The sequence below is a fragment of the Triplophysa dalaica genome, chromosome 15 (assembly GCF_015846415.1).
Source record: "Triplophysa dalaica isolate WHDGS20190420 chromosome 15, ASM1584641v1, whole genome shotgun sequence".
Lineage (NCBI taxonomy): Eukaryota > Metazoa > Chordata > Actinopteri > Cypriniformes > Nemacheilidae > Triplophysa > Triplophysa dalaica.
In genome coordinates, this window is record NC_079556.1 from 11,376,977 (window position 1) to 11,391,846 (window position 14,870).

Consider the following 14,870-nt stretch of genomic DNA (forward strand, 5'->3'; position numbering starts at 1 on the left):
ATTGTGTAGAAAAGATTATTTAGTTTCTCACATTCCCACTGAAATGTCTTGCTCAGACACAATGAGCATTATTTTAAATGAATAAAGTATAATTTCTTATGTTTAATTCTAGTGTCAAAACTAGAAAATAAAAAACTAAAACTGTTTTCGTGCACTTGATGTATCTGTGTTTTATAAAGGTTATTCAACATGTCAGAATTCAGTTTTTCTAATCTGTAATTCACTCAGGATTAACACAACACAAGCATTTTACAGAACATTCATAGTCTTTCCTCCATTAAATCCAGAAATTACTTCATAATGGCATTGTGTTATTGATAAAATTATAGTTGCATAAAATAATATAAATAGGAGCTGAACAATCCCAAAAGCCATATAGCTCATATCTACAGCAGAGATAAAATTTTTCTATTTGTCCATTCTTCTTTGTATCTGTGTCCACAGTTTATCAAGTTACATTTGGCTTTAACTATGTTACACTGAATTAAAATCATTTCCGCGCTAAAGGCAAACAGAGGTGAGACACAGTATAATACAAGGTATCAAGCTTCATGCAGCCAGAGGTAGGCTACTGTATTCAAACAACTTTAGTAGACATAAGTAAAAAAAATGCCATCTCATGACAAAATAACTGAATGCTTAGTTATAAAGATATAAAACTCAAATTCATATCAGGAATAAAATATCTAAACACGTAGTAAAAAAGCATAGTGCTACTCTCAAAATATTATGAAACTTCAATGGGTGATATACTTAGTCACGTTCATTTACAGTGTAGATTAAAAAATAACGTGCTAATGCATAATAAAAAACTAAGCTTGTGAGTCACAGGAGAACAGCTGTGTCAATATCATAAACAGTCACCCTTTCCTGCTTGATACCCTGTAAGAGATGCTGAACAGACGCTCGCACATGCTGTGTTCGAGATATACATCCAAAAAGCAATTAAATTCCTCAGTGTTTGGACACGATGAACAAATTCAGGTGGTCCATTCTCCGAAAAACTAGCCTCAATTTCATTTCTTTGTATCACTCAACATGTAACAGCTGCTAGCAAGGTCCCATTCTTCATGATATTTAAGGCACAAATATGATTCACCGTATATTAAAAGCTCCTTACCTGTTTTGCTAAAGAATACAGACTTTATCAAATATCATCTTAATCCCTACAAAATGCAGACAGATTAATTTCACATAAATGTTCCCTCCCAATGATTCCACTACATTGATAAAAGTGACAGCACATTCATATACATCCCAAAAAGATTTGATACAACTTCTTGATACAAGTAAACTTATTGATATAAATCTTCAGTTTTTCACTGAGCCTTATTTAAGACGCTCAATAATGGAAATCTCCCCGCAGTCAGTGAAATCCGGAGTAAGTCCATTCAGGTACAGACTGCCATTTTTGGTTAAGGCAGGCGGTTCTTTTTCGAGTTCATCTGTGAAGTTAACAGATAGGGTCCTCTTGCATGACATCAAGTCCTGACCCGGGTTTTGTCCGAGCTCAGAGGACAGTTTGCGCTTGATGTATGTTGCCCTCTGAAACTTGTCATAAATTTCCACACTCAGTCGGCGCCGCGTTTCTTTAAACTCCGCCGACACGTTAGCTGTCCATTCTGCAGCGTGCGCACGGAACTCTCCAACCTAACAAGAATGGAAAATTCAGGGCTCAACACCAAAGAAATCAAGTGTGATGGATATGTTTAGTAATGTGATGTATATAAACATATTCAGCAATTTGTCAAAACATATTTTTTCATGGATTATCTACTTAAAAATTCTAATTTTCTGTGACAACAATTGGTCATGCTGATAAAAAATAAATAAATAAGTGGAAACCTAAGAAATGTTGTTACAAAGAAATAACTAAGCTTCTTTACATGCATTTTAGTCTATTTTTTTTACATAGTTCAACATGAGTCATTGTTGTCAAGACAGCTTGCAAGGGTGAACTGCAAATACAATCATTCTTGTAGAATAGATATATAGTCTATACTCTATAAGGTTGCTTCAAAAGATTCCTTCGATGCCATTGATTCTATGCCACCTTTTAATTCCATAAAGAACCATTACAAAAGGTTCTTTATGTTTCTGTTTCAAAAAGGTTCTTCAGATTATAAAAAGTAAGAAAGAGATGGTTCTTTAAAGAACCTTTGATTGCATGGTTCATTGTGGAACCAAAAATGGTTATTTCTACGGAATCACTGTGACTGACCTTTTAAGCACCTTTCTTTTTAAGAGTGTATACTACATAAATTAAGTGACTTCTCTCTAATGAAGTCTACAGATTGGGAGCTGGTGCCATCTGACACCTGAATAAATTAGCTCATGATGCAAAATGCAGAAAGCAAAGAAGTGTTCCACACAGCACCATGGAAACATTTACAGGGCCTGAACACTGATGTATTATAGATGAGAATCAGGTTGAACTGGGTCATTCAGACCTGTTACTCCAAACCTGTACTTTACTTTTCACCTATTTTACTTTTCACCAATTTTTCACAAAATGTGTTAATGGACTTGAGTGTAAGTCATTTTCAGCTTCACATTTACAGTTCTCTGCTTTTAAATACAGTCAGTTCAATGAGCTGCTGCGGACATAAAGGCCTTAGATACCTACATTTCCCTTTTTGTGAAAGCCTCGCGCATTCTTGAAAGGGAACTCCTAAATTTAGTATAGAGGATAATAACAGAAAATTGCGCTTTCGTGACCTCACAAGAAACACACAATGGGTAGAGAAGAAAACCCTTATTTTGTGCTTCAAACACAGCAGGCCTTCTGTTCAGGTTATTTCAAGAACATAATTCTCCAATGTGACACCAATTCATACACTGCGCAGTAAATGTAAATAGGGCTGAATAGCCATTGGCTTTCATCACATTGGACCTTTATTGTGAATTACCCACAAAACAATTCAACAAAACCACATGATAAACTCTACATGACCTGAAAACGTTAATGCAGGGAGCTTTATAAAATATATACGGTGCTTATACAAACACAAAACATGCCTTTATAGGCTGTAGCATATTAGAAATTTAGCTCAGTACACATTAACCATTTCATTCACTTCGTGGCAAATGTTAGTTACGACTGGACAAGGTCTTCTGCAGTTGAATTAAGGATAGGTTTTAAAGACCCCATTACATACCTCTTCTTTGGTCTTCTTGGAAATGACCCGAAGCCAGTCTCCGATCATGCTGAGAACTGCTGCAAAGTAGGCTAGACCTACCAGGATCCAGAACCACACTAAAGGCTTATAATAGTCCAGATATTCAACCTCAGATCCTCCTTTGTTAAAAAGAAAACAGACAATGAGTCATTCACATCAATAAACTGAAACATAACTTAAAATAGATAACATATCCATGAAACTAGACAAACCAGTATTGGATGCCATTTTATGATAGTAGTTGGATTTAGTATATTTTCTGCTAACAATGTGTGTTACTTTAGTTTAGTTTATGCTGTTGATGTGCTTGAAAAAAGGAAAACATTATTGATTAAGATGCAGAGCAAGGCTGTCAAGCAGCGACTTCAATCACTACCTGCCACAAAGTCTCCAAATCCAATAGTGGTTAATGTAATGACAACAAAGTAGATGGATTCCAGAGTACTCCAGCCCTCGATATGCTGGAAGATGAGAGCGGGAATGGCCACAAACAACAGGCACCCAAACAGGATGAACAGTACTGTGGATGTCACACGGATTTTGGTTTGGCTCACATTCCATTTCTGAGAGGGAAAGACAAACAGAATGGAGCTGAGAACAGAGGGTTGACATTATAATCACTGCTGAGAGAACACAGTTACACAATACCCACTACCTGTAAATATTCCCACGTCTGCAACAGCTAACCAATGTGAGACTACCACAAAGATATTGGTGAGAACAGGCCTTAAAACATCGGAACTATATCACTATATCGGAACTATATCATTGCATTATTTCTGCAACTTTGTGTTGTTAACAAAATGCACATACGCGCAGATTGCAAAACACAGACATTTGACCCAGGCTGACTTACCGCCTGTAGAAACTTTGAAATGCAATGAACAAACAAACACACCTCAACTTCTCTCACTATCGCAACAGTAACGAGCTGCAGCTGCAGGCCCATGGGACAGCCAATCTTGACGCAGTGCAGCAAATCTTTATGGTAAGCAGGTCTTCCTATCGCTCGTCGGTGGACGCGTGGGCAGGGTATTTATTTGGCCTTGCCATGGGCATGCTTTTCCGGGAGAATTGCCCAATAAGGAAGAAAAGTTGTTACAAAACGGATTTTCATGTTTGTAAAAAACTTATGAAACATATAAGAACTTAGGGGGGTATAGGGGATTTACAGCAAAAGACCCGTAGACCAGTTATGATGAATGGAGACGAGAAGAAAATTTACTGAAAAAAAAATAGTTTGTATTTTTGCCAGCAGAAGTCAGCTTCAGCACTCTCAATGAGCTCCACAGGCCGACCTGCAGTGTTGGAGCTGAGACCAGCTCATTCGAGTCCGAGTCAAGACCGAGTCCAGAGTAGTTCGAGTCCGAGTCAAGACCGAGTCCAGAGTAGTTCGAGTTCGAGTCAAGACCGAGTTCAGTGAGGGTCGAGTCCGAGGTCATTTTATTACAATTATTTCTCCCCCCTGACCAAAGATATGTCCAAAAGAAGTATTTTCTGCACGTCCCTTTATTGGTCCTTTATGACGTTTTCTGAACGTATGATATTGATTACAGGGGTACAATGTAAAAACTGGTCCAAATCTGGAGTTTATCAGACTACTTTCACTTTTCACATAGAAATAAATTAAATGAGACTATGAGTTGAATGATTTGAATGCAGTAAGACAGCAAAGCAACCATTCAAATAATGGTAATTGCTTCATGGTTTCATGGTTGTTCTCATGAAAATTGTCAGGCTGTAATAAAATGTATTCGTTTTAAACATTATTGATCAATTGATAACTGGTCGAGTGCTCTGGCTAGTCGATGCACAAGTATTGAGAGAAAATAAACAAACTGACACACACTGACATCAACACTTATCATACAATCGTCAAAATAATTCAGATAAACAGATCAACTGCAATGCATGCTAGGAGTAATGAATGAGTTTTGTACTATGTTGATACCCAGCATGCATTGCACCATGAAACTTTCTTTTGTTGATTGTCACCATTGTTGAATTTCATATGCAGATTCTTGATGTCTTTGTGCGGTTTAGCAGATTGTGAATATGTTAATTCCTAAAGAAATCACAGTATATCAAACTACATAGCTGACACATTAATAAAGAAAACCCAATTATAAACAGTGATCCAAACAACTTCAAAATATACATTACCATTCAGAAGTAATCATCTCTTTGCCACAACTAATGTATTTTAACACAGAGTTATGGCTGAAGAAAACCTAATTTAACATTAAAATAGAAGAACCAAGAGCTCAAGTAAAGCTAAAAAATATTACAATAATGGTGGTTTTTGCAGGTACAAAAGTGACGGTTCCATGTTCAAGACCGACTTCAGTACTGCCTTACATCCAAAATGCAGTAGTATTTACGCTAACAGAGTCAACTAAATACATCCTTACTTAGGTAAATCAAGCTCACATGATTGGTTATCAATAGACAAACAAGAACACAAACCATTCAAACACTTCTGGAGTCATGCCACAGGACATGTAGTCCAATAGATTATAAAAGATGAAATGTACTATAATACAAATCAGTGTAATGAAAAAATACGAGAATGTGCATATGTGTTCCATATTTGGAATTGTGCTGCATTTAACCATCCAAGTGCACACACAGCACTGAGAACACACACACCGTGAACACACACCCAGAGCAGTGAGCAGCCATTGTTGCGGCGCCCGGGGAGCAGTTAAGGGGATCGTTGCCTTCCTAAGGGTCTCACCTCAGCCGTGGTTTTGAAGGTGGAATTAAAACATGATGTTTAGCTGTCTCGTGATTTTCCACTCTTTCTCAATTTTTTTAAACAATACAATCTCACATACACAAACTCCTAAAGGGTAGAGTGTGTGCTAACAGAAGATGGTTTTCGTACACGATGAGAAGATGTCCCTTTTAACAGTAATGCTGACTAGCAGGAAGAGAGAGCCTGAGCATTCATTAGAGACTTAAACCATGAATTATTCTCTACTTTCTGTATTTTATATTATAGTCAGAAAAGGTCAGTGTTAATCAGGCTTAAATCGTCAATTTAAAATAAGATAATGCTGAATAATAATTGATTAATGTTTGTCAAAACACGAAAGTATTTATATTTGAAGTAAGGTGAAGCCACGGCACCTTATTATTATTATTGTGTATTGAGCAAATAGCAAAAGAAATACTATGTAAAAGGTCTAACTCGTTTTTGACAAGTTGTCCATGACAAGCATGAGAAGGCAACACGTTTAACATTGTAAAGAAGTCAGAATGCGTGAAACACCGTTGCTTGCCCTCTTTAGTGCTGCAGAATAGAATAAACGCACCCTCAATAAATAATTCACAATACTGCATTGACTGCTGAAAAATATATATTGCATTGTGATTTTCATATAGAACATCCACATTCAAGTTGATTCTGCAGTAAGAAAGACACAACTCAGCAGAAAATATATGCATGTGTATGTGCAGACAGTGTAAACAAGATCACCAGAGGCACTCAAGTGATTTCATTGAATCATCAAAACCTGACAGTGTTCTGCTGCACAGAATCAGTCTGTTAGCATTTCTGCTTGCCATTTATTTTAAGGACACAGGGGGTGTTGAGAATAAACAATACATTTTAGATTAAAAGGCTTAGTCAGTTTTTAAAGCAATATAACACATGTTCTGCATTCTTTTGTCAGCCCATGTTTTGGTATTGTTAAGGTGTTTTTATAAACATTTCACATATTTTCTAATTTAAAAGAAAAGGTAAAAAATGCAGAGTCAGAAAGCGAGAGTAACTTTGATGCTGTTTTAATAAACACTCACCACAAACATCTTTTCCACTTTTGCAATTCCTTTGCCAAATATGGTTCCCAGCTGATCACCCACTCCAGCCAAGAGAAAACCAAAGAGAGGAATCCCCAGCAGAGCGTAGATAATGCAGAAGATCCTGCCTCCCTCCGTGTGTGGAGAGATGTTTCCAAACCCTACACAAAAAAATTGTACTTAAATTCTGTAAGACTATAATCGTACTACATGCAAGAAGTGACAATCTGACAGAAGAATAAGGCTTAAAATAGTAGACCACCATGTATCTCGCATATTGGTGAAAAGCTAATGAGGGTGTTTCAGAAGACCATAATTTGATTCAGTCTGCAGACAGTTCTATGAGAATACAGGTTGAGACAGGAAAGATTAGGACTACATTATGCAGGTCAGGGTGTGTCTTCTTGAATTCAAAGAAAATAGTTTCTAAATTTAGCCAGAAGAGGTATAACATAACCAGTCAGAAAACATTTTCATGATAATAGGATTTATTTGAGGTATTCTGTCATCATTTACTCAACCTCAGATTGTTCCAAACTTGTATACAGTTCTTTGTTCTGCTAAACACAAAGGAAGTTACCAAGCAGATCTCTTCCCTTGTTGACTCCTATGAAAAATAAGTGCAAATGCACATTACCCAGACAGTGTCACGGTCAGGTGAGAAGAATTATACATCAGAATCAGCCGAGAGAACGATTCCTAAAACCAGGTTTTAAATTTAAAATTCAAGACTAAATCTTACGAAGTCTCATTTTAATGAGCAGTTCAATGCCAAGAATTAAATTTTAAGATGCATTTCTATAATATATAAATATGTTGAATTATTATGTTGTGACCGGACAGACTGCTGTTGCTGGCTGAGAAACGTTTTGGAGACATGATCATGCAGATGATGACTCATAGTTATACTTTCTTAATAAAGAGAATTCTATTGCTACACAATAGCAATAGTTGTGGGTACCAGGAACATACCAAAAACCCGTGGACAGGCCCACCCTAGTGAAGTATAACAGTGGGGGGCACAAGAGCGTCCATCCAATTATGTCCCAGTTCCTTGGAGCTCATAAACAATGGTCAATTGCTCATTGTGCAATCTGTCTTTAAAGGCTTAATAAAATCAAAAACCTTGAAAATGCCATAAAAACTGGCTTCCTGTGAAACAACCATAATTGGACAAAGTCGAGACAAGTAACAGTGTCTACACACTCTTGTAGTCGGAAAAGTAATACACATCTGTTAATGGTTGAACAGACGCAATGTACTTATTCCGTAAGATTTACTGCGATCTAATACCATTTTACTGCCTAGGCAGTGAAAATCTGTAACTTGTGTCAGCAGCTTAAGATTTTCAATTACGATTATTATTAGAAGCAGAATAATAACAGTTCTCTGCAAAAAAAAACAGTCTAAATTGTTATTTAGATGTCACATGTTTTCTCTCAGCACAACACAAGTCAGTCTTACACATAAAGCAACACAGTCATGCCTCCCTCATTAAAAAAACAGCTATTATCTGAACGATGGATGTAAACCTTATGTAACATTGATGTCTGATTGAGTCTTATGAGCACACAAGTGATTCTTCTGAGAGCCCGAGCGAGGGCAAATATTCTTGTTCTGCGCCCGACCGATTTCTGTGTATTAGTGAATATAGCTTTCTCACAAACAGATGGCCAGATAAGCACGCTCCAAAGTGTCTGTGCTTGTGTTTGTTTTTGGTGATGGAGGGGACAGGGGTTCATAGGGGGTACTGACAGTTTCATTCAAATGACAATAAAGTGCATGGTTTTGTTTATCTAGTTGACTAAAATGAAGAATTACTTAAATAATTAATTAGTCTAGTTTACTAAAATGAAGAATTACTCTATTATGGACCAAATTAGCAATTTTGAAGGCCGACTTCTGTTGTTGAAACAAAGGAGAGAGTGTGGGAAGGCGTGGATTCATGCAGTAAACCCAAAAGCAATTAATGTGCAAAAAAGCAATTTAACCAAATTAAGCAATGCCTATGTTTCCACTAAATATGAGTTAAATCGACACACTGACTAAAGTTGGGTTAAATCTACATGAAAATAATAATGATTTAAATCTCAGCATGTCAAAGTCAACAGCAGGTTCACTGCCAATACTAGCATTACTGACTATTTTATAGAATATTTAGCATTTTTTTTAATGTACAACATGTTTTGTTATAAAATAAAAACATGAATTTTTTTGCTAAATGTTGCAGAATGTTTGTCTGAAACAGTGGAATCTACAATCTGCTTTTACCCACGAAGCCCTTTCAGTAAATAGGCTGCTGATGATGATTTTTTAAACAGCCAAATGCAACTTTACAATTCCTCCCAAAGCGAAATATAATCTTTGTTGGTCTTTCTAAAAAACTACCTTTAATGTCAATATAAACATTTGCACTAACGTTAGTGTATAATATAACACAATAACACTAATACAATCATTCAAAACAACATCCTTAAACAGCACAGCAAAGATGGATGTCAACCGACTTTGGTTCTAAGCTGTCATTTTCAAAATTTTATGTCATTTAGAGGTCTAATAGACATTAATTTGGATCAATTGTTTTTAATGTGCAACACCAATAATCTTATGAATAAGTTATAGTCATAAAAATATTCTGAATCCAGTTACCTCTCCCCTCTGCTATATTTGATATCATATCACCATGATCAGCTGCATCTACAACCTCAAGAAATCATGTGAAGTGGAACCATCTAAGACCTTGATGTCGTTCAGCTCAAATAAAGGTTAAACTATCAGGCGTGCTTTATTCATTAATTACATTTTACACTTCACATTGAAACCTGCGGGAGCAGGTTTCAAAGGTGTTGTATACATGTTTTCCAGAACGGTCAAAGCTATGTCAAAAGGATCGGTTGTTGTTATAACTACGCTTATTAAATATCGCTAACACAATTTCATGCATTTTGAAGACTTTTTGGGTTAATTAAACCCAATGGCAGGGTTTGTCCCTTTTTGACCCACTAATGGGTTCAAAAATCCTATCTTTCCATAGAGTGTATTAACAGTGTTAAAGGGATAGTTCACCCAAAAATGAAACAGTGCCGGCACCCATTCACTTTTATTGGATGGACACAAAACCAACGCAAGGGAATGTGTGCTGCCACTGTACGGTTATCTACATGCTTCAAAATATCTTCTTTTGTGTTCTGCAGAAGACGATAAGTCATACAGGTTTGAAATGCAAGAGGGTGAGTAAATGATGACAGAATTTATATTTTTGGGTGAACTATCACTTTAAGTTTTACATCTTAACAAATGACTGATCCAAAACAACTCATTGTGAAGGTATCATGCTGATAAAGATCAAAGTAAAGCTGTTACCTATGGTGGTAATGACAGTCCCTGCAAAGAAGAAGGAGCTACTGAAGTCCCACATGCTGGTCTCATTGGAGGGGTGACCTGAAGGATTGACCCCCGCACGAATGGCAGCCACCACTTGCTGTGGATGACAGATGTACAGCAGTATTGAAACATACAGTATATACTTGAAATATAGTGCACACATTTTAAACTACATTGATGGCCCTTTTACGTATTTTGGCAGCGTTAAACTAAATTTCGTTTCCCATGGAAAAGTGTAACTTTTACTTTTGGCCTAAAATGTATTTTACGGTTTCAAAGAATACAGAAAACAACACAAACTCAAAATTACCCATGTTAAAATGATGGCAAAATTTAGTTTATTTAGAAACTGAGAGCCATATTTCCTGCTTCCCCTCGCTGAATCACATTCAGCACTGCATTCCTATTCCTGTATTGTAATTAAGCTTCTCTTGCTATTATGAGGACAACCAAAACACATTTGAATTGGAAGCAGACAGCATGTCTCTGAATGAGCAGGATGGCTGGCTCCAGTTGCATTCTACATTAAAAACAAAGGCACAGATCTGTTCTTTATCCATGTTCCACAGCATCTCTGGATTTTATGTCCCACATACTGTAACTGCATCGTCTGCGAGTTGAGAGAAAGTTGATCAGTAATTTCATTTCTTATAGTAAACGGCTGCTTTGTCAAATGTCTGGGCTTCTGTGTGTGCGTCTGTGGAATTACTTGTACTTCCGTAAATCTAACTATGACCTCTATATGTCTTTTTTACAAAAGTCATAACCTTGTTCACTGTCTAAGTGCACATTTCTGATTGTTCTGATTCTGATTGAAGTCCTTTTCTTACGAAATCACAAAGCTTGTGTCGGCTACTGGATAATATAACAAAACATATAGCTAAACTTGCATTTAGAGTTTGACTCTATTTGGATTGTACCACCCTCAAACCAATGAAATTTTTATGGATAAATGTATTAAATTATGTTTTAATAAAAGTTCGGAAGGGACATGTGCAGATAACTAACCTGGCTGGCTTGCTATGACCAATCTCACCATTCAGATAATTCACCCGGCTGGCTTTCCATGACCAATCTCACAATCAGACAACTAACCCGGCTGGCTTCCTTTAACTAATCTCACCAATCATCTTTTAGCCCGGGAGAAAAAACCCTAAAAAATAGACAAGACCCCTTACCCTCATTCTCTCTACATTTTCACAGCATCCCTCCTCCACCCCAACTCCTCAACATCAGCCTTTTTTTCACCACAGTAGAGCAGGGGGGAACCACAGGCACACACCGTACCCGGGGTCCTCTCCCGGAAAAGGGACAGGCGCTCCGAGTTTGGAGGAACCACCGAGCATGGAGCCCTGTCCCCGCAACATGCTAAATACACATATCATATCCGTCCCCTATCTGTAGTTATTATATGCGAGGTGAACTCGTGAAATATTCTGCTTCAGTAATAGTTCAAGGGGTCATAAGGGCATGAACACGTGTTTTTCTGTGTCTTTGGTGTGTTACAAGTTGCCCATGCATGTATTAGACACGTAAAATTGCAAAAATTAAATGAATGCTCACCCAGACCTGCCTTAAACGCCTCGTGTAAACACACACCCGCAAATCCACGTCAGTTCGTGGTATGATTGGACTAAGACCGCCCATATGTATACGCAAGTAAGGTGGGCATACCTGTCAGTACAATTGCTTTGAAACCTGATGTTCCAAATATGGTAAGAGGTAATACATTTTCGTTACACACTTGCAGTATTCGACCAATAACTACGCACTGGTTAACTGGCCAATCAAAGCACACCTCGCTTTTCAGAACGATGAGCTTTGTTTAAAATCTGTGCGTTTCAGAGAGGCGGGGCAAAGAGGAGATACAAACTATTATTACATCTAATTACATTAGATGTTTTAATTAGATGCATTACATCTAAAACAAACAAAAATATTTGTTTTAGCGGTGTCATATGACTCCTTTCAAGCAAAAAAGTTTGCAAATGACATCTTACATTTACTTTAAAAAAGGAAACAGCTGTAGCGGACGAAAATCTGCTAAAGTTATTTTGCTCTTATTTTTTTATTTATTCTGGCCATGGATACATATTTCATAAAACAAAATAAGCAAAAAGCGAGGATCAGTGCTGTCCATGGTCCTTAACTCTTTACACACATTATCTACGCAACAGGATGCTCACCCAACTTCCGCAAAGTTCTGTTTTAAAGGTGGTCAAAGCACATTTCTGCAACTCAATCAGTAAAACAAATAAGCATCTGCACACGAGCGTGCAGATCTTCCTGACCTACGTACTGCAGAGACGCTGAAAGAGCCCGCAGTGTATCACATCTGCTCCCTCAATGCCTACTGCTTCCAGCTGGCCACAGGACAACCCAGCCAAAACAGAGAGTCAAAGAGTGGGCAATATTTCAACTGTGAAGTTTCTTTTGACTCAACACCTTTTACAGAACACTTACTGTACCAAGTAGTGCTACAATCACTATTAAACTAACTGTAATTATAAAGATCGGAAGTAGTGTGTCAGTTTATAATTTAGCGTAAAGGGCAGAAGGACGGATTTGAGTGGTGTCCCGGGGTTCAAATTATAGGCTGTCAAAGTGCTACAATGATATTTCTCGATGGGATGTTGCTTTGACGAATCGTGATGCATTAAATCACATGCAGCACATGATGTGCATTGTCTCAAATGTGTCAACATGAAGCACACATTAGCACCAGGAATTGTAATTGAAGAATTTGGCATACAGGCAAATTAGGGATGTAGTACTGTATCAGGAGCAGATTTAATTACCCCACAGATAAAAAAGTCTTAAATGAAATCACTGCAGCTAAATTAAAAAGAAAATCTAATTGGCAAGATCCCTCCTTTGGGAGAACAGATATGTGTGGATTATGTGTCATTTAATTATTACACCAATGCAATGAGAGTGAGTCTGAAATTTAAGGCTCTGATATGTGATGCTGGAAATCTATTCTATCACTCTAATTACATCTCATTTTACAAATGTAAATCCTATAGGCTTTGGATTATTTGTATTTATTTTATTAGTATTTTTAGACTATTTTCCCCTTTTGTACAAAAATAAGATAGCAAACTGTTTCTGGCTAAATTAAATGATCTTATTGATTGCCATATCTTGACAAAGATGAGTTTATCTACTCAACATCCCACAGAAAGAATCAGCACGTTTTGAATCGATATCCAGAAGAGTCATTTCTACCCACACAAATAAATACTTTCCATTCTCATGTTGAACGCAATATAGTTCATACCTTCACCAGATCCTCCAGCTCAGAGTTGTTGACACAGGCGTGCCTGGAGAGGAAGTTTATTTTCTCCTTCACGATGAGGTACTTCTGCAAGCTCTCCTGGGGCTGTTCCAGGGCTTTGAACACGGTGGCTCCAATGATCAGGTACAGAACTACCAGCAGGAAGATCAACAGTACCGTTTTCCACTTCATTACGGTGGTGATGGTGTCACAGTCATCCCCCGAGTTAAAGACGATGGGTTTGGAGGAAAACGACAGCCGTGGTTTGGTGTTGTGTGTGGCTGATTTGGGATCTAAAAGATCAGGTGCGGCCACTGGGGAGAACAAAGGGAGAGAGAAAGGAAAGATGGGGGCGAGTGAGAGAAGAGTTTAAAAATGTCATGGTTTTAAGAAGCCAGTGATGATGAGGCAATAGTAATTCTAAAGCTGTTTCTGTATCCATTTGTACAACCCCTGTATACATCGTGGACATGTTATGTGTTTATATTTTCATGTGTCCTTGCGTTTGAGCAAACACATTCAAAATTTTTCCAAAGGGCTCTATTAATACACAATAGCTGCTGTGAAAAGCAGACAGCTGCAAGGTTTGGTTTAGTTTAATACATTTTTATCTGAATCAGTATAGCATTGATCTCTATCAAAAAGGGAATTGTTTTCGTCATTGTATTTACAATAAACTGTAGGCTGTAACTGAGGAAAGTATGTTGTATTTGAAACATAGCTACGTTATAGAAGATGTGGACTAGATATTTTGCAAACTGGCCCATCTGTTCCGATAATAATTGTTCTTTCTCACCATCCAACCTGTCTTTTCAGTGTTCCAGCCAAGAGTGCAAACCCTCTCTAGCAAACTAGTGATATAGTTGCGCAAATTCTCACCAGCTTCTAGTATGCGAGCGCGTGGAGCTGTGATCTTGCGCAGGGTAGCATAAGTTTCAGCACAAACGTGACACCGAAAATGTTGTCTAAGCGCATAATTAAAAATCACGATCTATCCGTTTTTTAATCCAAGAAACACTTAAACCTTGCAATACCATCTTTATCCGACTCATAGAATATAATGAACTTCTAACCAGACGGTCAAACGCAATATGCAAAACGCTTAATTGTGCAAAAACACATTGCGCACTTACTACTTTGTCAAATCTCTTCTTCTTGCTGCCTCTCATCAGCTTTCTTGAGTGTTGCTTCACGTGAGTTTCTGTCTTGTCGTTGCTCATAAACGC

General features: G+C 37.5%; 1 protein-coding gene across 1 annotated transcript; it reads right to left on the minus strand.

Annotated features, from left to right (window-relative positions):
• Window positions 1-765: 765 nt before the first annotated feature.
• kcnk2a (potassium channel, subfamily K, member 2a) lies at window positions 766-14,813 on the minus strand. Its single transcript, XM_056768178.1, has 7 exons — window positions 14,774-14,813; window positions 13,648-13,958; window positions 10,347-10,464; window positions 6,984-7,144; window positions 3,556-3,742; window positions 3,159-3,298; window positions 766-1,650 (listed from the first exon to the last, which is right to left on the minus strand). The coding sequence occupies exons 1-7, from the start codon at window positions 14,811-14,813 to the stop codon at window positions 1,330-1,332; spliced, it is 1,278 nt and encodes a 425-aa protein (XP_056624156.1). The 3' UTR covers window positions 766-1,329.
• Between the last annotated feature and the right edge of the window lie 57 nt (window positions 14,814-14,870).

What these genes read in the sequence shown, in the direction of transcription:
- kcnk2a (XM_056768178.1), bottom strand. Translation starts at nt 14,813, where the DNA reads ATGAGAGGCAGCAAGAAGAAGAGATTTGACAAAGTAGTAA. An exon ending in GAGATTTGACAAAGTAGTAA is followed by an intron (nt 13,959 to 14,773) that starts GTGCGCAATGTG and finishes TGTTCTCCCCAG; the next exon opens with TGGCCGCACCTGATCTTTTA. An exon ending in AGCTGGAGGATCTGGTGAAG is followed by an intron (nt 10,465 to 13,647) that starts GTATGAACTATA and finishes TGTCATCCACAG; the next exon opens with CAAGTGGTGGCTGCCATTCG.